The sequence below is a fragment of the Coptis chinensis genome, chromosome 3 (genome assembly GCF_015680905.1).
Source record: "Coptis chinensis isolate HL-2020 chromosome 3, ASM1568090v1, whole genome shotgun sequence".
NCBI classification, from domain to species: Eukaryota; Viridiplantae; Streptophyta; class Magnoliopsida; order Ranunculales; family Ranunculaceae; genus Coptis; species Coptis chinensis.
Window position 1 is genome coordinate 103349057 of NC_141458.1, and position 23573 is coordinate 103372629.

Here is a 23573-nt window from a genome sequence, read left to right on the forward strand (position 1 = left end):
CCTGCGCACGAGTAAATAACTTAAACATATATTTTAAAATGTTGAGTTTCAAAATAACTTAAATACATTTAAAATTTATGATATTTTTAAAGAGATTGAGATAGGAAATCTCGTTGTTTCACATATTGTAGAAGTAGTTGCAAATAATTAAATAGGGTATTTTTGTCCATTGCTTCCAAAAGTGGTTAAACATGTGTCAAATTCTGGTTTTAGTCAAACTTGGGTGTAAATGCTAAAAATATTATGCCTCTATCTTAGGAGTCCAAAAAATTCTTAACAGACTCCCTTAAACTAATTTTTTGATATTTTACAGTGTCGGGCAAATAAAAAAAAAGAGCGAAATTCCGTGATAGGATTCGACATCCACAATAGCGCGTAAATAAACGAAAAGAAAGAAGTCTTCGACGATCAACTAAAACTCTCTTTGTTCCATCTGACGATCTTCATATCAGATCTTTTAGCCATCCAACAAGAAGAAGAAACATAAGTTTCTTATTTGGCAAACGAAAAACCCCTGCAGGTCCTTTCTATTTTATTTATTTTTATTATTATCGATGATTACATGGATTGATTTTCTATATAATTTTATATTGTTAAGATTATTATTTTTTTGGGGGGTAAATTCGGGTTGTATTTAATTTTTCAGTCTTGTTAAGATCTCAGATGACTATTCAATTTTGACAATTTTTAATTATGGATATTGAAAATTTTGGGTTTTTAGGAACAAGTCACCACTTAACCTATTTTAGAGAAGAGAGAATTGGTTTATCTGTGAAAATTTTGTCTTTTGGTTCATCGTTTAGTGCTTATCTCATGAGTAATCATACAATTGTATCATACTATATATAGGCCATTTCAAAGCCTTGTTAGTAATTTGGGATACGGTAAAAATTCGGTACAGGAATAATTCAAGAATTATTTGGCGATTCAAAAAAATGGTATAGTCAAATATTCAGTCAAAAATTCGCAATATGGCAATTATGGTGATGTTTAATTAATACGTGTTTTAAACGTTTTGCTGCAAAAATTCAGAAATAAAAAATTCGTGATATTATGTTAGTAAATATTAATAATAGCTGTCATTTTTTACAACATAACAAAGTAACAAACATATCCAAACAATTTAGCTATAAAAACATTGAAACCAATTGAACGGTCTACATAGTTACTTTCATTTATTTGTTCTTGGATTAAAATTACAGTTCAAACTTCAAAATACACACACTATGACATGACAATTTAAATATTACCCAAAAAATATAAAAGTAAAGCTTTTGGATTAATTTATCACTAAGAATATAAGAGTGGAGCATTTAAAGTAAGAGTGAGGATAAAAAATACATAAAAAATAACAAAAGCACATCTGAATTTTCTTTCATTTTTTCTTTCCTTTTTTTTTAAGCTGAATTTTTGAAAAATTCGCCAAAAACCGAATTATTCGTTTCAAAGTAAAAAATTGTGAATTATTCTGAATCTTTGAAACATTCAGAAGTATTATATGTATTGCCCTTTAAAAATTTGATTCACGAATAATTCGGCAAATTGTTAACAAGGATCCAAGTTCCAAACTCTAAAACATTTTTATTACCAATTTACCACCTTAATTTTTACACCATGAATCATATGGGAGGCAACGCCTATGTTTAAAATCTACCCACACCTCCAACTAAATTATTTATTATGAAGGTCATCCTCGAGGGAAAATTAGCCCGCTTGAAAATTATCTAAATTGATGAAGAGTTTAAAAAAAATGGACCTAGTCAAAAGTTGAATGGTCAGTACATAACTTTTGCATGGTCATGAATTTTGGATGAATTTTTTCTAATGATCTTGAAAATAGATCATATTCATTAGCAATCAGCCTCAAAGTAACCCACGTTTAGAAAATAGAGAACAACCTCTAATTTAAAGCAAACCACTTTTAGAATTTCTTAATGGCTCCGTATAATTTCAAACATGTTTTTGATTAGGACAATTTCAATCAAGCATTTGAACAAATGAGATAGACCGTAGACGTTACTGCAAGGGGATTGTACAAAGAACTGCGTGTCTCCACTCTTCATCATTGAAAATGTAATTGAGTAACCTGCTGATGCACTATATACGCTCTCTTTTATAGGAAAAACGTCTACAACACGAACACCTTCAGTCAGTCAACGATTACCATTACTCGTAATCATATGTGTTTAATCACCCATAACAAACCCGTAAGCTCTCCCTCATTTCATTCACTCTCAATTCTTAAACAAACTTCAAACCTCAACCCAAACAAAAAACAAAAAGTAAAAAACAAATTTATAAAGAACTTGCAACGCAGTTTGTTACACGCTTGGCCTAATTATTTGTAAAACTCGTTATCATTATCAATAAAATTTCCACTTAAAAAAAAATAACAAATAACAAAACAAAACAAAGTAATTTTTTACTTTTAATGTTAATATTTTATAGTTTTCTCCACATGATAGTAGGGTTATATAAACTTATAGTATTATAGGAAATTAACAATTTGTTGAATTATTGTAGACTTGTGGACTAGATTATGTATATATATATAGACATAACGCTTGTCCTAATTATTTGTAAAACTCGATATTATTATCAATAAAATTTTTACTTAAAAAAACACAAAAAACAAATATATAACAAAACAAAACAAGGTAATTTTTTACTTTCAATGTTAATTTTTTATAGTTTTCTCCACATAATAGTAGGGTTATATGGATTTATAGTATTATAGGAAGTTAAAAATTTGTTGAATTGTTGTAAACTTGTGGACTAGATTATGTAGATATATATAGACATAGTAGTATCAATTAATGGCTTAAGTGCTTAAGTAGTTAACTTTATCAGTCAATACTAAATTCGTAGTAGTCAACACACTCTAGTTTTGTGAATTGAAATAAATGCATAATTTTGTTGATATTTATTGTTTAGACTTTTTGACCAAAAAAAAAAAAAAAAAAAAAATATATATATATATATATATATATATATATATATATATATATATATATATATTTTTATATTTATTTATATATATATTTTTTTGGGTGGGGTGGGATGGGGTGTTTACATAATCTCACACCCCCTGGTTTAGAATCATGGCTCCGTCACTGGTGATACCCATGTTGACTTCTTTCTTCACAAATAAGCAGTTAGAAATTTATATTTGAAATATCATGAAAAGTTTAGATCGATAAATTTATACTCTGAACTAGTGAACTTGCAAATTAGCTTAGATGGATAAATTTTGTAGAAATTATTATATAGCACAAACCATGTTGTAAGATTGGTTAAAACTTTTCAACCTATGATAAAAGAAAAATGGTATAGATTCTCATTTTAAGAGTGTAGTTTTGGGAGTAAACTTTTATTCAATTTTCCTTACTGACACAATCCATGTTGCTCTCATTTCATGGGATTTGCTCATAAAGCAAGCTACCACTCAAAGGGAACGACGGGGGGTTACGTTCACACAGCTCGAAAGGGTACAAGAGTTCATAAGGTACCTTATAGGCTTATAGCACACAAAGATTCAGACATAATGTGATTATTGTAACATAGACCGGTATACCTGTATATATAGTTCAATAAATTTTCCTACTAATGAACATGATTAAATAATAACTTCAAGGAAAGCTGTAAAACCAGACCAATTTATTGAGCTATCGAAGTATATATACTGCTCAGTGTTTTTCTACCGATTTCAGTTTAAGATCCATGTTTATAACTAACAAAAATTTCTTCTTTCCATCTGGTGGATTATTATATGAAAAATGTATAGTTCGAGAGTATCATCCGCTATTCTCCTCTGCAGTCCAAATCTAGTAGCCATTACATCTCAAACTAAGATCGAAGGATTCTAGGGATATATGTTATAAAAACACATAAACAAACTCAAAATTGTTAGGGCATTTATAAATTTTAGATTACTCTAATTTTTTTGTAGATATGATCTCCTAACTATTCTAAACATTGTCACAAAAAATCAAAAAAAAAAAAAAAAAAAAAATTAAACTTGCCAAATATATATTATAAAAAATTGTGAAAATGAACGGTCCACAATTCTTAATTTGTTGACTACATTTGGTGAAGTTACAAGTTTCGGATTTTAATAATTTTTTGTTACAATGGTTAAAGTAGTTGAAATGTCATATGTACAAAAAATTAGCCAAATCTAAAATTTAAAAGTGCTCAAACAATCATGAGTTTGTTTACGTGTTTTTGAAATATATGTCCTTAGAACCTTTCCCATCAAAGAAAATGCAAGTTAGTCAATCATACCATCTTTTTTCCGACATTAGGAAAGAGACCAACTTGAGTGGCAAGACTTTTAAAATATATTGGGCCTAATATCGGGCGTCGGGCCTAGTGAATTGAGGGCTACATTTGGCATGTAAACTCGAGCTCTTAAATAATTTCAGCTATGATCGGGCTAGCCAGGCCCAAACATTTGTATTGGGTTAGGCTTTGATTGCAAAAAAGGGCACTTGAGCAAAGGAAAATCAAAGGAGTACCATAGCTAGGCTGAAGAAAATTTCGTATTCATTATAGCTCACTAGCAAGTAGCAATTATGCATGTGCTTTACACGTGAATTACATTTGGCTTTAATTTTTTTTTAATTTTGCTTGACTTTGTATGGTAGGGCCCAACAAAAGCAAAATGAGAGACCTCAGAACTAGGATATTAAAAAAACGGGAAAACTGAACCGAACCGGGTGAAATTAAAGGTTTTTAACTTTTTCGATTCTCAAAAAGTAGAACCGACTAGTTAGGTTGGGTTTTCGGTTTGGGTGTTCGGTTAATTGATATAAACCGAACCGAATTGGGTGCTAGATATATATTGAAATTTTAGAGTTTTTTTATTACAATTTTTTTTTTGGGCTAAATAATCCATGTTATTGAGCACTTGAATACTTGCTTATTGTGATTGTCGTTATAACTTGTCAGCATGCCTAAATATCAATACTATTCAATATATTTATTAAAATTCACTTGGCTGGTGATCAGTAGGCCCATATAGGTTTTGATTTGAAGTTTAATAGAAGCCCAAATGGCAAGGCCCAAATCAACAATCGAATCGAATGTTCATCTCGGTTTTTGTTCAGGTTTGGTTCAATTTCGATTTAAACTTTTAGAAAACCGAATATATTAGTTTGGTATACAATTTCTATAGGAATCGGTAAAAACCAGACCGGATCAAGAACAACCCTAGTTAGAATTGAAAAACAGTAAAAATCAATTTTTTGTAAAAAAAAATGAGTTTTTTTACTTAACCCCCCACGGATGTACCCCTCCTTTTGCGAAAATCATTACTGATGGCCCCCCACTCCGTCTGTTTTGTGAGTACCGTCAATTGATATTTTCCATATTGCCCATTTTACCCCTATTATATAGCGGGAATATTTTGGGTTTCCCCCCACATTAAAATATAAAACATAAACACGATTTGTGTAAAACCCCCTAAATGTGCCCTAATTTTATCTGATCACACTCTCTCTCTAACACTGTTGATCTTCTTCTCGTTTGATTGTGGTCACTTCTCCGTTTTTCTCTTTCGTTCTCACTTCACTTATTTCACTGGTAAGTTCACTCTCACTCCTCATTTACTTTTTCATATGAAATTTAAAAAAAATTGCACATTTATGTTCGTCGGGTTGTTTTGTAGTTTGGGGTGTTTATTTTGTGACATTTGGAAGTTTATATTCATGTTCCCTTTGTAATGATGATTGTATGATCAAAAAAATGTTTGATTTGTAATACTGTGTTTGATTTGTGATACTGTATTTCCCGTTTCAGAAGAATGACTATTAGAGGGTATAGGGTTTTAAGGATACATTTTAATGGAGAATGGAGAGAAGCAACTAAGGATGGTGTTAGGCGTAATGTGTATGTGGGTGGGAACACAGTTGATACAGACATGATTGATGGTGATGTAGCAAATATGGTCGAATTGGTTGCTTGGATCACATGTAAAATTGATTGTCCCCCAAACCCTATACTTGAGATTAGTTGGGCTTATGGAGAAAACAGAAGACAAATTGTGTATGATGCTAATTTGTTTTATATGTGGGGTCATGCAAGTAGAGATAGGAGAGTGTACAGCCATTTGTATGTCAAAGTTATTGAAGTGGAAGAAGTGAGTAGTACTGATGATGAGGATAATTCTAGTCAGTACCCACCCACAGACTATGAAGCAGAAAAAAGTGATGATGATGTCATATATGTTGAAGGCATACCATGCAAGAAAGGACAAGATTTTGATCTTGATGAATGGCCAATAGTTGAAGAAGTTGATAGGATGATGGACTTGACAAGTGGCTCTTTTAAAGGGAAAAAATTGTTGGAATATAATACTATTGGTGATAGGCTTGGGTCTGGGTCCAATACTTCCAAAGATCTTGGGTCCAATACTGTTGGTGATGGGTTTGGTGTTGGTGATGGGCTTGGTGTAGGTGATGCAGAAAAGTCTCAAAGCTCTACCCAAAAAGAAGAGGAATAGTAAGAGAAGTTCTCACTCCTAAAGATCTTGTTCTCAAGTTGCAGGTACGTTTTATTTTTATTATCTTTTTCTTGAGATGTCTTTATATTTCTGAAAAATGTTTCATTGATTTTAGCAGATAAAACAGGCCATGGTGAGTTTGATGACACTTTAAACTTTGACTTTTTGAACTTTGGAGTGGAACAGAATGTTGCTCTAGTTGATAATGTGACAACAGATAATGATATGTTATACATTAGGGGCCCCTACATATTATTTTACATTTTATTTTTTATTTTGTATTGTACAAGAAATAGGTTATGATATATACTTACTAAATCTGTTTGATAAACCAGCAAGGCCAGAAAGACCAACAAGGCCAAAAAAATCAACAAGGGCAAAAAGACCACAAGTTGATGTGAATCAGATTGATGCAGAATAGGCATACCACAGTTGTGAATCAACAGATGAGGAATACATCCCTTCTGAAGGTGATAATGATGTTGAACTTGATGCCTATGTTGTTGGAGAGTATAAGCATGAGCTTGATGAAGATGTAAGCAATGCTAGTAGAGTTAGTGATGTTGTAAACAAAACATTCAACATACCAACTGATGAAGGTGTTACTAGTGGTGCAAAACCATTGATGTTGGAGGTTGGCCAGACTTGGAAAGACAAGTATGAATTAAGGGATTACATTAAACTTTATGTTATTAGTAATAAGTTCATATTGAAGCAGACAAGAAATGACAATGATAAGATGGAGTGGAAATGCAACTTGCAGGATTGTAAATGGAGGTGTTATGTCAGGGTGATGACAAATGGTCATACAATAAAGTGTAGGAGCATGAATGATATACATACATGTGTTGGTGATGCAGAAGATCGACAGGAATCCAATAGCAAATGCCCAATCGATAGCAAGTCGAATTGAGATAGAAATGAGGCTGCATCATAGGAGTTTTACTCCTAATGACATCAAAGAAGAAGAAATGATGCATAAGTTTCAGGTAAGGATTAAGTATTGGTAGGATTGGTATGCAAGGATCATAGCAATGGAGAAAATACATGGAAGTTATAATCTTTCATATGCAAAATTGCCTGAGTTGTGTAGGCAACTTGTTGCTTCTAACCCTGGAAGTGTTGCAATACATTCTAGGCATGAGAATTTCCATACTTTTACAACTCTGTGTATTGCTTTCAAGGCTTCTCTAGATGGATTTGTACAAGGGTGTAGGCCTATGATAGGACTAGATGGTTGTTTCTTGAAGGGGAAACATGGAGGTGTGTGTCTATCCATCATTGCTTTGGATGGTAATAATGGAATATTTTCGATTGCCTTCTATATTTGTATTGCGAGAAAACAGAGTGATGGACTGATTTTTTGGATAAGATGGCACCACACTTGAACAAGCATCATGACAAGTTGACTATAATTTCGATAGGAGAAAAAGGATTATATAAGGCGATGGGAGACTGTTTTTCCCGACCGTAACTAGAGGTTACATTTTTTTGATCATGTGTCCTATGAAGTGTGAGCATTTGTCAAACAAGTTTTTCTGAATCTTGGAATAGCTACATACTGGATGCTAGGGACAAGCCCATTGTGAAGATGGTGTCAATGGTGATGGTGTTACAAATGAAATTGTTGTATGATAGAAAGGAAAAATGTGAGTTCTGGGGTATAATGAGTTGGTGCCAAGGGTTAAAGCAATCATAGATGATAGATGTAACAAGATTGGAAACATGAGTGGCAGTGGTTCTCATATCCAGGAAAAGTATTTAGTGAATCATATATATGGTAAATGGTGGAATATGGACTTAAACTTGCACACATGTGATTGTGGTGAATGGCAACTCACTGGGATTCCTTGTCTTCATGTTGTAGCAGTCATCAAGCCTAGAAGATTTCAATGGCATGAGTTAGTGTGAGCAGTACATATTGTCTTTTCCTCTGTTAATGATGATACATGTTAATAATTTATACATTGTTGTTATAGGTATTGTAGCCCTTACTTTACTGGAGTGGCTTATAAAAGAGCTTGTGGTGGTCATATCACACCTTACTTGCATGAAGATGAGTGGGCAACAGTGAGACACTTATCCCTAATTTGAAATAGGCTTTAATATGTGAATCTTCAGAGTTAGCCCTAATATTATAATTTTTTTTGTAACAGCCAAGTGAAGCTGAGTTTATCTTTCCACCAATCAGAAAAAGGCAGCCTGGGAGGCCAAAAGTGAACAGAAGAAGAGGTGCAGATGAATCAAATGCAGTAAGATGTTCAAGGTGCCAAGCTTATGGGCATAATGCTAGAGGTTATCAGGGAGGTGCAGTGGGAGACAATGCCAATGCAGAAGCAAATACACAAGCCAATGCAACTGCAGCTGCAGCTACCAGAGGCTCTCATAGAGGAAGAGGAAGGCCTGGGAGACCTAGAACAAGCCCATTACCAAACCCTTTTCTAATCAGACCAATCAATGCTACTAATGGGAGTCAAGTTCCTGAAAGTGAACTGCCTGCAAGGGGAAGAGAAAGTAGAGGTAGGGGAAGGGGAAGAACTACTGAGGAAGGAAGCCAAGTACCTCCAAGTGTGGATGGGAGCCAAGTCCCTCCAAGTGTACCTGGAAGCCAAGGAACTGCAAGTGTGGAAGGGAACCAAGTTCAAGCAGAGGTGGATGGGAGCCAAGGACTTGTAAGAGGGAGAGGAGGCAGAGCAGGAAGAGGAGTTGGTAGGGGCAGGGGCAGGGGAGGGGCAGGGGCAGAACCAATGTTGAATATGAACCCATGTCTTCAATGGAAAAGCTACTATTTGGAAATTCACAAGGTCCCCCACAGCCTAACCAGTCTACACCAATTCAAACTCAAGACCGTGTGAATATACCTCCAATGCCACCAATGGCACCTCCAAGAAAGAAATCAAGGAGGTCCTCCCAGGCTTCTTTTGTTGCAGAGTCTTGAATGCAGCTATTCTTGTCAGCCTTAAGTTATATTTTGTCATGTCAGACTTGAAGTGTTATGTTGTTATATTTTGTCAGACTTAAGTTAGATTTTGTCATGTCAGACTTCTCAAAATGGAAGTGTCATGTTTTGCCATGTCATATGCTCTGTTTTGTTGTTTTGCTATGTCATGTGCTATGTTGTATTGTTTTGTTAATTCATTTGGCTTTATATACTATGTTTTGTTGCAAATTTTAGAATTTCTATTAAATGTAGACTTGAATACAACAGGTAGAACGTAACAACCACTCCCTCATTCATAGATACATTACAAATCACATGTTCAGTTTCCTTACAAGCTCAGTTACATCAGATACATTGCCTTCAATGTGCATCTTTATAGGACCATCAATACACAACTTAAGTTTACCTTTCCCTTTCCTCTCATCCTCTTCCTCATTCACAGCAACAACCTTTCCTTTTTCTTTCACATCAACTTCTAAATCCATCCATTTGAAACCACCACATCTTGGTGCTCCCTTACATCTAAGAAATCTCTGTCCAAAACTACATTCTTTGGAACTCCAGTGAACAATCATAGTATCTCCACATCCCTTAACACAAGGAAAGTTAAGCCAAGGGCATTCAAACTTCCAATGACCAACATCCCCACACAGAAAGCATGATTCTCCTTTGTTAGTTGATGACATTGTAGTTGGTACCCAAAAAAATTGACATATGTTGATCAACATCTGCTTTATATAAACCCCCCATATTTCAATATATGTTTTGTATAAACCCCTCATTGTTTACATAGGTCTTTGACCATTAAACATACAAATCTACATTAGTGCCCCATCTAATTTGCCAATATATGTTTTGTATAAACCCCTCATTGTTTACATAGGTCTTTGACCATTAAACATACAGATCTACGCTAGTGAAACAAATTAGATGAAGGCATGGAGAGAAAATGAATTAGAATTACCAAACCTTTTCAGGGCCCGAACCACCACCCATGAGAGCAAAAAAATTGGTTTGAGAAAGAATCGTTAAGAATCGTGTTAGAGAAGACAAGTTTTTCGCGGGTCCAAGTCTGGTCTTAAATAAGTCAGGAAAATAAAAAATACAACGACTATTTTTGAAGGGGTAAAGTGGGCAATATGGAAAATATCAACTGACGGTACTCACAAAATAGATAGACTGGGGGCAATCAGTAATGATTTTCAAAATGAGGGGTTATCACAAAAGGAGGGTAATCTGTGGAGGGTTAAGTAAAAAAATCCCTAAAAAAAACACAATTTTAGAACTGATTTCACGTGTCAATAAATAAACACTTGTTAGAACCTATGGAACTCCATCGGCTCACCGCTCACTCGCACACACTGTTTATAAGTAGTAGAGATGGTGTAACTTGAAAACGTATTCTTTTCGTTTTCGAGACATTTCTGTCATACTGAAACAGAGTGCAAAGACATTTAGGTTCCATTGGGTTAGGGGTTATGGCTCTCTATCCCTTTAAAAGGAGATTCGATAAAGTAAATTTAAAATAACTCTGTAACTTTTAGCTCAACTTTTACTTTTAACACTACTTTTTAGCCATTTTCAGCCTAAAGTAAAAGTAAAAGTATGAATTAAATTGGCCCCATAATTGAATATATAAAAACGCGAAGAAATGAGACCAAAAAATGCCACTTAAGTATCGTGACATTGCTGAAATTTCAAACATTCGGGCATATGACACTTTACCGTGTCGGGCAAATAAAAAAAGAGATTCGACATCCACAATAGCGCGTAAATAAACGAAAAGAGATCAACTAAAACTCTATTTGTTTTATCTCAAAAAGTAGTTGAAAAGCATAATTTTATATAAGGAAAATATTTCCATCTAACGATCTTGAGATCAGATCTTTTAGCCATCCAACAACAAGAAGAAATATGAGTTTCTTATTTGGCAGACGAAAAACCCCTGCAGGTCCTTTCTATTTTCTTTTCTTTTTATTAATATCGATGATTACATGGATTGATTTTCTGTTGTTAAGAGTATTATTATTTTCGGTCTTGTTAAGATCTCAGATTCCCCAAGCTGATTATTCAATTTTGACTATTTTTAATCATGGATATTGAAAATTTTGGGTTTTAGAGAAGAGAGAATTGGTTTACCTGTGAAAATATCTGACGAGTAATCATACAATTGTACCATACTATATATAGGCCATTTCGTTTTTCATCGGCACATTACTAGTGTTTATTTAATACAAGTTGTGCATTTCAATTTTCAACTAAGATGTACAAAACTGCTACTTGTCCGTCTGCTTAGGATGTAGATACGTGTAAAATCAATTCAATCTTTATCTTTTCCTTCATCTGGGAATAACTTTTTAGAACATTGGTTAAACTTGCAGTTTTGTTTAGCTAGAGTAAATAGAAGAGCATACTTTTTAGAAAATCATCTATATGAACCGTAAATATAAAGTTTCGTTGTGCATTACCAAGGCTATGTCTGTGGTTGTTATTTGATAATACATCACTACGCGCGAAGTTCCTTTAAATTTCATTTTGATTTTCATGTGGCGTACACTGTCCTTCGTTACCTAGGCCCCTAAGATAGCCACCAAGTGAATGTTGGTTAACGAATAACAATAGGGTACAGTTTTGTTATATTTTCGTCAGGTGTACAAAATTTAAAATGGTTTTATCCACCTATAAAAAATGTGGCTACACAGACCACTCTGAGTAAGTTTATTCTAATTTACGGCTGAAACTAATTAAATGACCTGTCTCAGTATCTTAGATCATTGTTTACTATTATATTGCAGTTTGTTCCCTAGGCCAATAATTAATATTTTGGACAGCGAGGTGCTTCTTTACCTTATTAATGATAATTTTAAATACCCTGTCAGAATCTGGTTTGTAGTATAGCCGTATAGGTGAACGAGCAAGCACTTTTGAGAGAAGGAAAATGAAAGAATGCATTAGTTTTTGGGTTTTTATGTTTCTTTTTTTTTGTATTTATTCTTATGTTTGGTTCCTTTCTTTCAGAGCTTTTGCGGGAAAATAAGAGAATGATTGACAAATCTATTAGAGAAATAGAAAGGGAAAGACAGGGGCTACAAACACAAGAGAAGAAGCTAATTGTGGAGATAAAGAAAAGTGCGAAGCAGGGGCAGATGGTAGGGTATTCTTTTTGGACCACATTTTTGTTTCGTTGAAGTTACTGTAGGTCTGTATCTGATATGATTGATATTACATATTGTCCATGAAATACGTGTGAAGGTTTAAAAAAACGTATTGAGGCTTTAACCTCAGGGAGCGCCTTATGCCTTTTAGGGTTTTTGCGCCTTGGGGCTTAAGCCTTACAAATTATACATATATACTGAGGCTACAGCCTCATTGGTGTGAGGCGTGCGCTTTGAGGCTTAAACCTTGAGGTTTAGTGAGGCTCAGCCTCACTAGAAGTCGGGTTTCACCCCAGCCAAACCATTTTTTTTTCCCATTTTTGTCCAAAATGTAACCCCTAATAAGTTCTTTAAAGACTAAAACGTCCCTATTATGTTATGTTTTGAATATCCAAACACCTTCTTCCATTAGAAATCAGCAGCCTCCATCATCAAACCTTAAGCCTCACTGTATTTTATATATGCTATAGTGATTTCATTAATATGGCATTCTGTTTCTCATTTTTCTGAATTACAACTATTTTTTCTTGTTTTTGTCCACCCTCTCTCTCTCTCTCTCTCTCATCCTTCATTGATGCTTAAGCCTCTTCAAATCAAGGGGCTGATGCGTTTTTTGAAACACTGCACGTGTCTTTGTCACTTTGTGTAATGGTTTGGACACATGGACATCATTTATTAGTTTTTTTCACGTTTAAACCATACTAGCTGTTAGTTTTTCTAAATTTTCATTTTTGATTATTTGACAACCAATTGTGATCAATTTTCAGTGACTAAGATTTAATTATTGTACAACTTTCTTCAGTTTTTTTTTTTTTATTATAGTTTTGCATTACTTCTAATTTACTCCGAAATTTGTTGAAGGTCATTATAGGATCTATTAGGTTTTTACTCTAATCCTGTACTATTTGAGAAAGCATTCGTTCGATGGTTCTTTGGTTGTTGTACAACTTCTATTCCCCAAAATACTGGTGTGACATAAATTAAAGGGTAAATTAAAATGTAGAAGAAACCTTTAAAAAGAAAAAGAAAACTAGAGAAATTCAACATAGTCACGAAAAGATTGCAAAGCAGAGATAAAATGTTAGAATAAGGAAGTTTGGACTTCGGACTAGACATGCCTGCTTCCTTGTATTTGTAGTTCGGACCAAACTTACTAAGTACTAAAGAGACCCGCTTTGCAGTTAACATCGATCTAGACTGGTTCCACACTATTTTCGCATGTTTTGACATCTTGAATCTATAAGCTCTTCTGCTTCTATGTACTTATGTAGCAATGGGCCGAATGTTTTAGTCACATATGAAGGATTTGGAAATATTTCTCCATGTGAACTAATCTGATAATGTTCATTTCCTTTGTTTCAGGGTGCTGTAAAAGTAATGGCGAAAGACCTCATCAGAACACGGCATCAGGTTGAAAAGTTCTACAAACTTAAATCACAGCTCCAAGGTGTAGCTCTTAGGATTCAGGTACAGTCTCTGACTTAATGTTATTATTGTCATTGATAATCTTAACTTTTGGGATGTTTTTCATCACTTTGCTATCATCCTTTTTGGTGCTTGCTTATATGTTCTTAGCGATTTCGAATGACAATAAATAGTTGTAGGAGATTGAAGTACATTGAGATTACGTGAGAAAAGAAGACCACTTAGCTGACAAGCAAGTGTAATTATTTGTTGAGATCTTATTGATTTCAGTTTTCTTGTACAGAATCATTTCATACTCTTTGTTGGACGCTTGTATGTCTTTAGGAGGATGTCCATGCTGTCCTTATGTTATGATTTGTGCAGTATTGGTCTAATATATTAGAGCAGTTTTAAGCTATTTTAAGTCAAACATACGGGAAGCATGATTAGTTGTCTGAATGAGCTAAAACAGATAGACTTAAATGTTAATTTGCAAACTCTCATTTGTATGTACTCCACTGTTAGATCTTAATATCATTATTATCATATCATTACTATGTACTTGTCATTTAACTGATTTGCTTCTTCTTAAATTCTTATACCTAGTTGATGCCACCTCCCATCAGATTCACATGTATTGGCATGCCCTCCATGTCGTGTTTAAGGGCTTTCAGCAAGTGTCAAGCCTATAACACTTGGCGTTCTAAAAGTGTTTTATGTGTTAATCACTTTTGTTACTACTTCTTCAATTTTTGTTAATTTGTTATGCAGACATTGAAATCAACACAAGCAATGGGAGAGGCCATGAAAGGTGTGACAAAGGCGATGGGCCAGATGAATAGGCAGATGAACTTGCCATCTTTGCAGAAAATAATGCAAGAGTTTGAGAGGCAAAATGAGAAGATGGAAATGACGACTGAGGTAATGGGAGATGCCATTGACGATGCTTTAGAAGGAGATGAAGAAGAGGAAGAAACAGAGGAGCTTGTGAGTCAAGTGCTTGATGAGATTGGAATAAATATCAATAATGAGGTTTGTCTCAACCATGTGTGTTTCAGAGTTTCTTTTGCTAATGGTGATTCTAGGGAGGAGTAGTCTGGATAGTTTATACAAGCATTGGTACCTAACTCTTTCATTTTCATTTACCGTGCAGCTTGTAAATGCACCCGCTTCTGCGGTGGCCGTTCCAACAGCAAATAACAAGGTTGCCCAAGCAGAACCAAGTGCAACTGAAGACGGTGGAATTGATAATGATCTGCAGGCAAGGTTAGACAACTTGAGAAGAATGTAGTCTTTGTGTATAGTACGACCACAAACTTGACTGTGGACAGCATAGAGATTGTATTGGTTGTAATTAAATGAAGTTATACTTGAATTCAATAGTTCAAAATGGGTAACTTATAATAAAATCATGTTTGCGTTTATGAACCTCACATTCGTAGTATTTAAGAAGTAGGGATCAAATTTTTTGGGCAGTGAGTTATTCTTTCGGTGGATTGATACTACAGATGAACAAGTAGGTGTAAAAGTGAGGTAGGTGGGGAAATGGAATACTTCGAGTCAGATATACATGGTCGAGTAATCCACAGGCACGTCCGCTGCTTGGGGTGAGAAACTGAGAACAGCTTCACCAAGTAACTTTCTGTGAGTTAACCTCGGTCCTGGTTCAAACTTCAAACGAACATCAGCGAACTAAACTTTTTGAACCTTGGTCCTAGTTCAATCGTTTGGCCTATCCTGCTATCATATGTAATTACTCGGTTGGGACTCGTCGGCTTGACATTGTTATGTAGACTGTAGAGACTGCAGCATGCAGAACCTAATATACCTAATATACATTTATAGCACAAGATGAATGCAAAATTACAAAAACATGTTTACCTAAGATGCATCCAGTACAAGATGAATTCAAAATTACTAAGCATGTTCCTAATCCATAATTAGTAAATGGTAGATTACCAAGGTTTTCTACCATGTATATCGGTTTTTTTCCTGATATTGTAGCCACTGACGATATTTGGATGCTTACACCTCCCTGACCTATATACAAAACAAACGTAGAGTCAATGTGAGTGCGACGGATTCAGAGTCTCAGACTAGCAAGATCACAGCCAATGTTTTGGTATTTGATGTTTGGAATTTTGGACAAGAGAGCTAAGGTACACATGAGAACAAATTGAGACAAGATACTTTTGTGATTCCCCAGCACCAGTATCGTTTCAAGTATTATCTTCCATAGAAATTACCGAACATTGGATATTCTCTGTCGTTTCCTTCTCGTAGTTGTAGACAAAATGTGCAATGTTTGCATGTGACATCAACATCGATAGAAAAATTTGCATTGTGAATCCGTGTAATCCATGATACTTCCTAGGTGAATTATGAACCAACGCATAAACTGGGTTGTATTAGATGATTCAGTTCATAATAGATTTAACTGGTGAATTCATAATGGATCCATAGAGTTTTATAGAAAGGACATGGTACGAGATATACTAATGAATTTTATACAAATATATGATTCATAATTTGAGTAGGGTGTTGCAATGGATTTACTTGGAATCGAATACCTGAGAAAACCAAAAACCATACCCCTCATTTTCCCAAATCAACAAGAATATAAAATCATAAACGATGATATGGTCATTTGATCTTATCAATATATCTCATTAATTTTTTTTTTATATAAGCTACACAGCAATTTAATAAATACTCAGAAGAATGTTTAGATAGTTATGGTCTTCCTACTAGGGGAGTCCGTCAATTGTTGATTGACACTTTTCATTTAAACAAGAAATAAAAACGGCATTGTTTGTTTAGTGGACTGATCCAGTGCAATATAACATTAAAGCATCCGTCCATCTTTGTTTTTTCCTAATCAGACGAAACAAGATTCAATGGCTTTAAAGGGCCGTGCTCATTGTTCATGTTTCCCCCCCTTTTCTTCCATTTGCTGGATTTTAGATTAATTAACATGATGAATGTAGGGACAGATGGTGAGTATCAAAGAAAGATGTTCAGCCCAAAGCCGTCACCACTTGTGATATCTCCAGGCTTTAGCCCAAAGTCGTCACCACTACCGAAATCACTAGGATTCAGCCCAAAACCATCACCAATGAAGAAATCTCAACCAGTAGAAAAGCAAGAAGAGCCCCAGAGCTGTTGTTGCTTGGGAAAGAAGTCCCGTCCTGCTGAGAACAACCGTCAAACCATTACTCCTCAGGTGAGTTACTCCAAAATATGCATGACATGATGAGCATTATGCTCCCAGAATGTGTATTAGTGAACACTGATATTCTGGAGATTTTAGGTAGATTGTAAGAAAAAGGTATAGTGGTAAGATTATCGAATAGTATCCATAAATGTGTATATATTTCGTTAACAGAAAGCGTTATATTTGATAATACAATTATTTCAAACCATAACATCCATCCACATTACATACTGCATACACTGATACCCGATATAAGGGGTGCGTGTTGGGGCAGTCGCACCCCTGAGATTAAAAAAAACTCCACTACAACATAATTAATTGTTTAGAAAAATCTTCAAACTTCACACTCCTCCCCCATTTTTTTTTAGCAAACTTTACTCCCAAAATTTTCACAACTATTGTGAAAATATAATCAACAAAAAAAAAATAGTATGAAAAACAAAACTAATAAAAAACATTCCAATAAACCAACGTTTTTTTTTTTACAAAATTATCATTTATCATTTATTTTGAGTCCAAAACTATTAAAGATTGACAAATGTGTCTTTGAAGGTTTGATGGGTTAATGAGACTAAAACAAATAGCCAAAGGCCAATCAGTCAATTTGTATAATTCTAATCACCCATAACAAACCTCTAAGCTCTCCCTCATTTCTTTCACTCTCAATTCTTAAAAAAACAAGCTTAAGACCTCAACCCAAACAAAACCAAAAACCAAAAACCAAAAACCAAAAACCAAAAACAAAAATCAAATTCATAAAGGACTTGCGACGCAGCTTGTTGCACGCTTGGCCGAATTATTTGTAAAACTCGTTATCATTATCAATAAAATTTCCATACAAAAAAAAACAAATAACAAATAACAAAACAAAACAAAGTAATTTTTTACTTTTAATGTTAATCTTTTATACTTTTCTCTACATGATAGTAGGGTTATATAAACTTATAGTATTATAGGAAATTAACAATTTGTTGAATTGTTGTAGACTTGTGGACTAGATTATATAGATATATATAGACGCTTGTCCTAATTATTTGTAAAACTCGTTATTATTATCAATAAAATTTACACTTAAAAAAAACAAAAAACAAATATATAACAAAACAAAACAAAACAAAATAAGGTAATTTTTTATTTTCAATGTTAATCTTTTATAGTTTTCTCCACATGATAGTAGGGTTTATATAAATTTATAGTATTATAGCAAGTTAACAATTTGTTGAATTGTTGTAGACTTGTGAATTAGATTATGTAGATATATATAAACATAGTAGTATCAATTAATGGCTTAAGTACTTAAGTAGACAAATAGTTAACTTTGTGAGTCAATAATATTAAATTCTTAGTAGTCAACGCACTCTAGTTTTGTGAATTAAAATAAATATATAATTTTGTTGATATTTATTGTTTAGACATTTTTTTTTTTTGGGTGGGGTGGAATGAGGTGTTCACATAATCTCGCACCCTAGTTTAGAATCACGGCTCCGTCACTGGTGATACCCATGTTGACTTCTTTGTTCACAACTAAGCAGTTAGAAATTTATATTTGAAATATCAGGAAAAAGATGGATAAATTTATACTCTGAACTAGTGAACTTACAAATTAGCTTAGATGGATAAAATTTGTAGAAATTATTATATAGCACAAACCATGTTGTAAGATTGGTTAAAACTTTTCAACCTATGATAAAAGAAAAATTATAGATTCTCATTTTAAGAGTAATTTTGGCAGTAAAATTTTATTAAATTTTTCTTACTGACACAATCCATGTTGCTGTTATTTCATGGGATTTGCTCATAAAGCAAGCTACCACTCAAAGGGAACGAAGGAGGGTTACGTTCACACAACAGCTCGAAAGGGTACAAGAGTTCATAAGGTACCTTATAGGGTTATAGCACACAAAGATTCAGACATAATGTGATTATTGTAACATAGACCGGTATACCTGTATATATAGTTCAATAAATTTTTCTACTAATGGACATGATTAAATAATAACGTCGAATGAAGCTGTAAAACCAGACCAATTTATTGAGCTATCGAAGTATATATACTGCTCAGTGTTTTTCTACCGATTTCAATTTAAGATCCATGTTTATAACTAACAGAAATTTCTTCTTTCCATCTGGTGGACTATTATATGAAAAAATGTATAGTCCGAGAGTATCATCCGCTATGCTCCTCCGCAGCCCAAATCTAGCAGCCATCACATCTCAAGCTAAGATCGAAGGATGGTGCATTGAACCACACGAGGTTTGATTCTTTTCGTATCCATTCTATTTCATGCAAGCTTCGCATCTATTGTTGTATGCGTACATACAGGGGCAGAACCAGAATCTTGTATATGGGGGCTACTTTGAAGTTAAACTTTAAGGATTTTTTTTTTTCTCTTAAGGGAACCAAGCAACATTGCACACAAACAAACAAGATGTTTTTTTTTTTTAGGTTTTAATTTTTTTTAATTTCCATTTTTGATATTTGAGAATGAACTTGGAGAATAAGAGAGTAAAAGAGATACTGGACTGTTAAATATATATATTTACCGTGTGAGAATGCTATTCTTCTTTTTCCACTCTTGGAAGAAGTTAGGTTAGGAAAGAGGAGACATACTAGCATATAAAGATTTTTTTTTTTTCATTAGAAAACTGCCCATATTCTTTATTAGTATACTACATAGGATATAGTATAGATAAAGTATTTTTTTTTCCTGAGAAAGTGTGGGGGGGGGGGTGTATAGCCCCGGTTAGCCCTCCTTTGGGTCCGTCCCTGCATACGTACTTTTAGTAGTTCTTAACAACAAGAAGCCGGCGTACAATATAATGAAGCTAGCTTCCTATCTATCTTCTACAGGGACACATTCCTAATATGGTAATATCTAACATGTATATTCCAACAGATTGAGCTACATGAACAAGTGGGAAGAGGTAGTACAGCTGACATATACAGAGGATCATGGAAAGGACTTGGTGTTGCTGTCAAATGCATAAACCCAGACTTCTTCCACTTTAATGAAAATGGTGCGACTTTCTTTGCACAAGAAGTTGAGACCTTATCAAGGCAACACCATCCTTTTGTGCTCAGATTAGTTGGTGCATCTCTGAATCCCCCACAGTATGGATGGGTAGTTACCGAGTTTTTAAGTATGACACTCAAGGAATGGTTGCATGGAAATGGAAACAGAAGATCAGGGAGAACAATTCCTCTTCCTCCTTTAGAAGATAGAATTGCTAAAGCATTTGAGATTGCTCAAGGCATGCAGTATCTTCATGATCAGAAGCCTAAGTTGGTTCATCGAGATTTAAAGCCAAGTAATGTATTTATGGATGAGGCCATGCATGTTCGTGTTGCGGATTTTGGACACGCTCGTTTCTTATCAGATGGGGAGAAAGCGCACACTGGTGAAACAGGTAGGGGAATGAAAATGGTAGTTCAAAACTTCAAATCTTGTTTTTACTATTGAGTATTGGTAAAGGAAACTTAATATTGAAACCAACGCTGGATGGTACCAATTCATTGCGACCACAATGAAGGTTGAACAACCTGTTGATAATTACAATGTGATCTTGCACTAATACTTACGAGGATGGGTCCAACGGTTTGTATCATGTAATACCAGACTCTTCATCAAGATTCAAATCTGTTCGAGTGGTACAGTGCCATTAATACTGCTCTACATTCAGACTTCAACTAACGGAGTTTTCTGCTTTACATCTTCCAGGAACCTACATCTACATGGCCCCAGAGGTGATCCGCTGTGAACCCTACACCGAAAAGTGTGATGTCTTCAGCTACGGCGTCATACTCAATGAGCTGATGACTGGCCAGCATCCATATATCGAAACAGATTACAGTCCAACAGAGGTATAAATATATCTATATTGCCAAATGCAACTTTAGAAAATAGTCTGTCTGAGTAAGGAAGGTACGGCCTTATATATGAGTCATTACGAACTCATAATCAAGTTTAGTACATCCTATACATACCACTTACCAGGGTGCACAAATATCTTATCATGTCTTTGTGGCTCTGCACACAGAGTAAATCCTCCATACTAGAACTCAGTGCATTTAAAACAATCAAACTCAATCCCAGTCAATTGGTGAACAGTGATGGGGTCCCTATCGTAATGACCACGATCATCCAAGTTACTTGCATTGATCAGATGCTAAAGCCGTAAACTAGAAATCAACATATCAGAAAGAAAAAGAGAATTAACTAGAAACCACCCACAATTTGGAAAAACTAACTAACAAAACTGTACTCTGTGACTACTTTTCTCATGTACACAACAAAATAATGTGCGACTTAAAGTAAAATGAAAAACTAATTAAGAAATAAAGTCTGAGTTGGTAACATGTATTCCCAACAAATTTGGTTCTTAACAGATCGCTCTAGAAGTTGCCGAGGGGAATCTCAGGCCGGCACTTCCCGAGGATAATGCCCAACTTGGAGAGATCATTGAACTAATTTGCCATTCATGGGATGGAGAGATGTCAAGAAGACCATCATTCGCAATCATTACGTCTACTCTGAAAAGTATTCAGGAGAGGTTCACTACTGTTCCTAAGTCGTTTAGTGGCATATATTGTGAGACGTGGGATATTTAAAGGAATTTTTCGTTAGAAGACAAGTTTGAGGAAGTTTGTATCTACTTACCAGTATGATTAAAGGCCGACACTGCAGGGTGACTACTTCTAATTATTGGAGCTGTTGTGAGGATTATCAGTTAAAGACCATCTTAATTATCCATCGGCTATCTTTGTAAAAGAGAAGGATTTTCATATAAAATGATATTAAAAGAATAAAATTTACTGACAGATCTCTATACTACATTACTACTACTAAAACTACCCACTGGATGTACAGCTACAGATGGGCACTGTTTATTTCCATCAGCCACAAGGACTGCGAAATCCATCTATAGGAAATTAGATAAAGATTAATTAGCTCTTTGTTAGAGCCAAACACAACAGCTGGATAAAGTTCCTTGGGTACCAAAACAGTGAAGGAAATCAAGACTAGAGAGGGAAAAGGCCAACTATGTGCAAAATCCACCAAACGAGGATAGGGGGATAACTGCAATTGTTTATACCCGATATGAAAATGAAAAAATAGATTAAATTTAGATACTGCATTCGGGATTTATGCTACTTCTGCAAGAATTTATAATGGACATTTCAATGTAAACATTAAGGAAACAAAAAAAGTATATGTCAAAAGCTCTATAAACCTGATTGTGGTGAACTTAAGAGAAGTGGACAGCATTATGAAACCCCATTGTTCATTTCCTGGATGTCAACAAATTTGTATATGTCACTCCGTTTCTGTTTCTCAAGGGGAAGGTTCTCCCTGTGCACATTCAATACAGTTAGTAGGAGACGGAGAGAGTTTAAATATCTAAACATTCTTCAGACTTTTGTACTAAGCAAGGTGAAGGGAGAAAAGAAATTACAGCTGTTATACAATTCGAAAGTGTAGGACTTCGTCATTTAACGCATTTGAAAGTTGAATCACATTAAAAAAAGTTGGAAAATGTTTTTGCAACGACTTGGCAATAAAATTGGTCGATGGGATTGAATCTGGCATAAGCAAAACCAACCTCCCCTAATATCCTTCTGCTTTTCAGTATGAAGAAGTACCTTCGCAATGGAATCATGGAATAATTGACCTCAGCAATAACAGTTGTCTCCTCATGACCTGCAGTTTCAATTATCTCACCAAACTGCAAAGTAGAAGAAAAGCTCATGTTGGTGACTATCATTAAAACACTGAACACTTCAGATTAAAGACGTCTTACTGGTCCAACAAGTGTTGAATGACCCCAAATCATGTAAGAGCCACTAGAGTCTCGAGCTGGTGAGCAAGTTGCCACAAACAACTGCCAACAAAATAAAAAAGAATAGATACAAAATTCACAAACCCATTTTCAATCTCAGAAATATATAACGGAGAATTAGATTTGAAAAACACCTGATTATCAGCTGCCCTGGAAACAGAATGGGAAAGAAAAGATCAGTAAATGAACGCGAAGGTATGTTGTATCATGAAGGAACTATAATCATGGTATTGCATAAGGGACAAGCTTAATCTGGGCAGATAGAATCAATCATATAACAGGCTCGATGATGACAAGAATATGACTTATGATATACTCTTGACTTGCTCTCTGTACTAGCTCCCACAGTGCTTCACCAGTAATCCTGCATGGCTGCCACGTGGACATAACAAAATAGATTTAGTGGGACCCACAAAACAAAACATCATATAGAAACAAAGTACTTATTATTCTGATCACATCTCGAAAACTTAACTTGGGTTATGACAACAAAATACTTATTATCCAACACCCATTCGG

The 23573-nt window shown here is 34.6% G+C and overlaps 2 protein-coding genes and 1 long non-coding RNA gene across 3 annotated transcripts; 2 read left to right on the forward strand and 1 right to left on the reverse strand.

Moving 5' to 3' along the window:
* Positions 1-11184: 11184 nt before the first annotated feature.
* On the forward strand, positions 11185-15435 carry VPS2.1 (SNF7 family protein). The gene is made up of 5 exons (XM_086595340.1): positions 11185-11394; positions 12462-12592; positions 13961-14065; positions 14774-15034; positions 15156-15435. Exons 1-5 carry the CDS (start codon positions 11358-11360, stop codon positions 15291-15293), a joined length of 672 nt encoding a protein of 223 aa, XP_086451466.1. The 5' UTR covers positions 11185-11357; the 3' UTR covers positions 15294-15435.
* Positions 15436-16892: 1457 nt separating this feature from the next.
* LOC147512361 (serine/threonine/tyrosine-protein kinase HT1-like) lies at positions 16893-22035 on the forward strand. The gene is made up of 6 exons (XM_086595337.1): positions 16893-17225; positions 19020-19093; positions 19374-19470; positions 20114-20624; positions 20936-21078; positions 21604-22035. Exons 1-6 carry the CDS (start codon positions 16929-16931, stop codon positions 21823-21825), a joined length of 1344 nt encoding a protein of 447 aa, XP_086451463.1. The 5' UTR covers positions 16893-16928; the 3' UTR covers positions 21826-22035.
* Positions 20681-23321, reverse strand: LOC147512362 (uncharacterized). The gene is made up of 5 exons (XR_015214900.1): positions 23189-23321; positions 23016-23096; positions 22858-22940; positions 22449-22567; positions 20681-21396 (listed from the first exon to the last, which is right to left on the reverse strand). It is a non-coding gene; the product is annotated as an uncharacterized LOC147512362 (long non-coding RNA).
* Positions 23322-23573: the final 252 nt, after the last annotated feature.

Coding starts and splice junctions, on each gene's coding strand:
- VPS2.1 (XM_086595340.1), top strand. CDS start 11,358: ATGAGTTTCTTATTTGGCAGACGAAAAACCCCTGCAG. Junction 11,395..12,461: donor CAGACGAAAAACCCCTGCAG/GTCCTTTCTATT, acceptor CCTTTCTTTCAG/AGCTTTTGCGGGAAAATAAG. Junction 15,035..15,155: donor GAATAAATATCAATAATGAG/GTTTGTCTCAAC, acceptor TTTACCGTGCAG/CTTGTAAATGCACCCGCTTC.
- LOC147512361 (XM_086595337.1), top strand. CDS start 16,929: ATGTTTCCCCCCCTTTTCTTCCATTTGCTGGATTTTAGATTAATTAAC. Junction 17,226..19,019: donor GTCAAACCATTACTCCTCAG/GTGAGTTACTCC, acceptor TTGCTCATAAAG/CAAGCTACCACTCAAAGGGA. Junction 21,079..21,603: donor CAGATTACAGTCCAACAGAG/GTATAAATATAT, acceptor GGTTCTTAACAG/ATCGCTCTAGAAGTTGCCGA.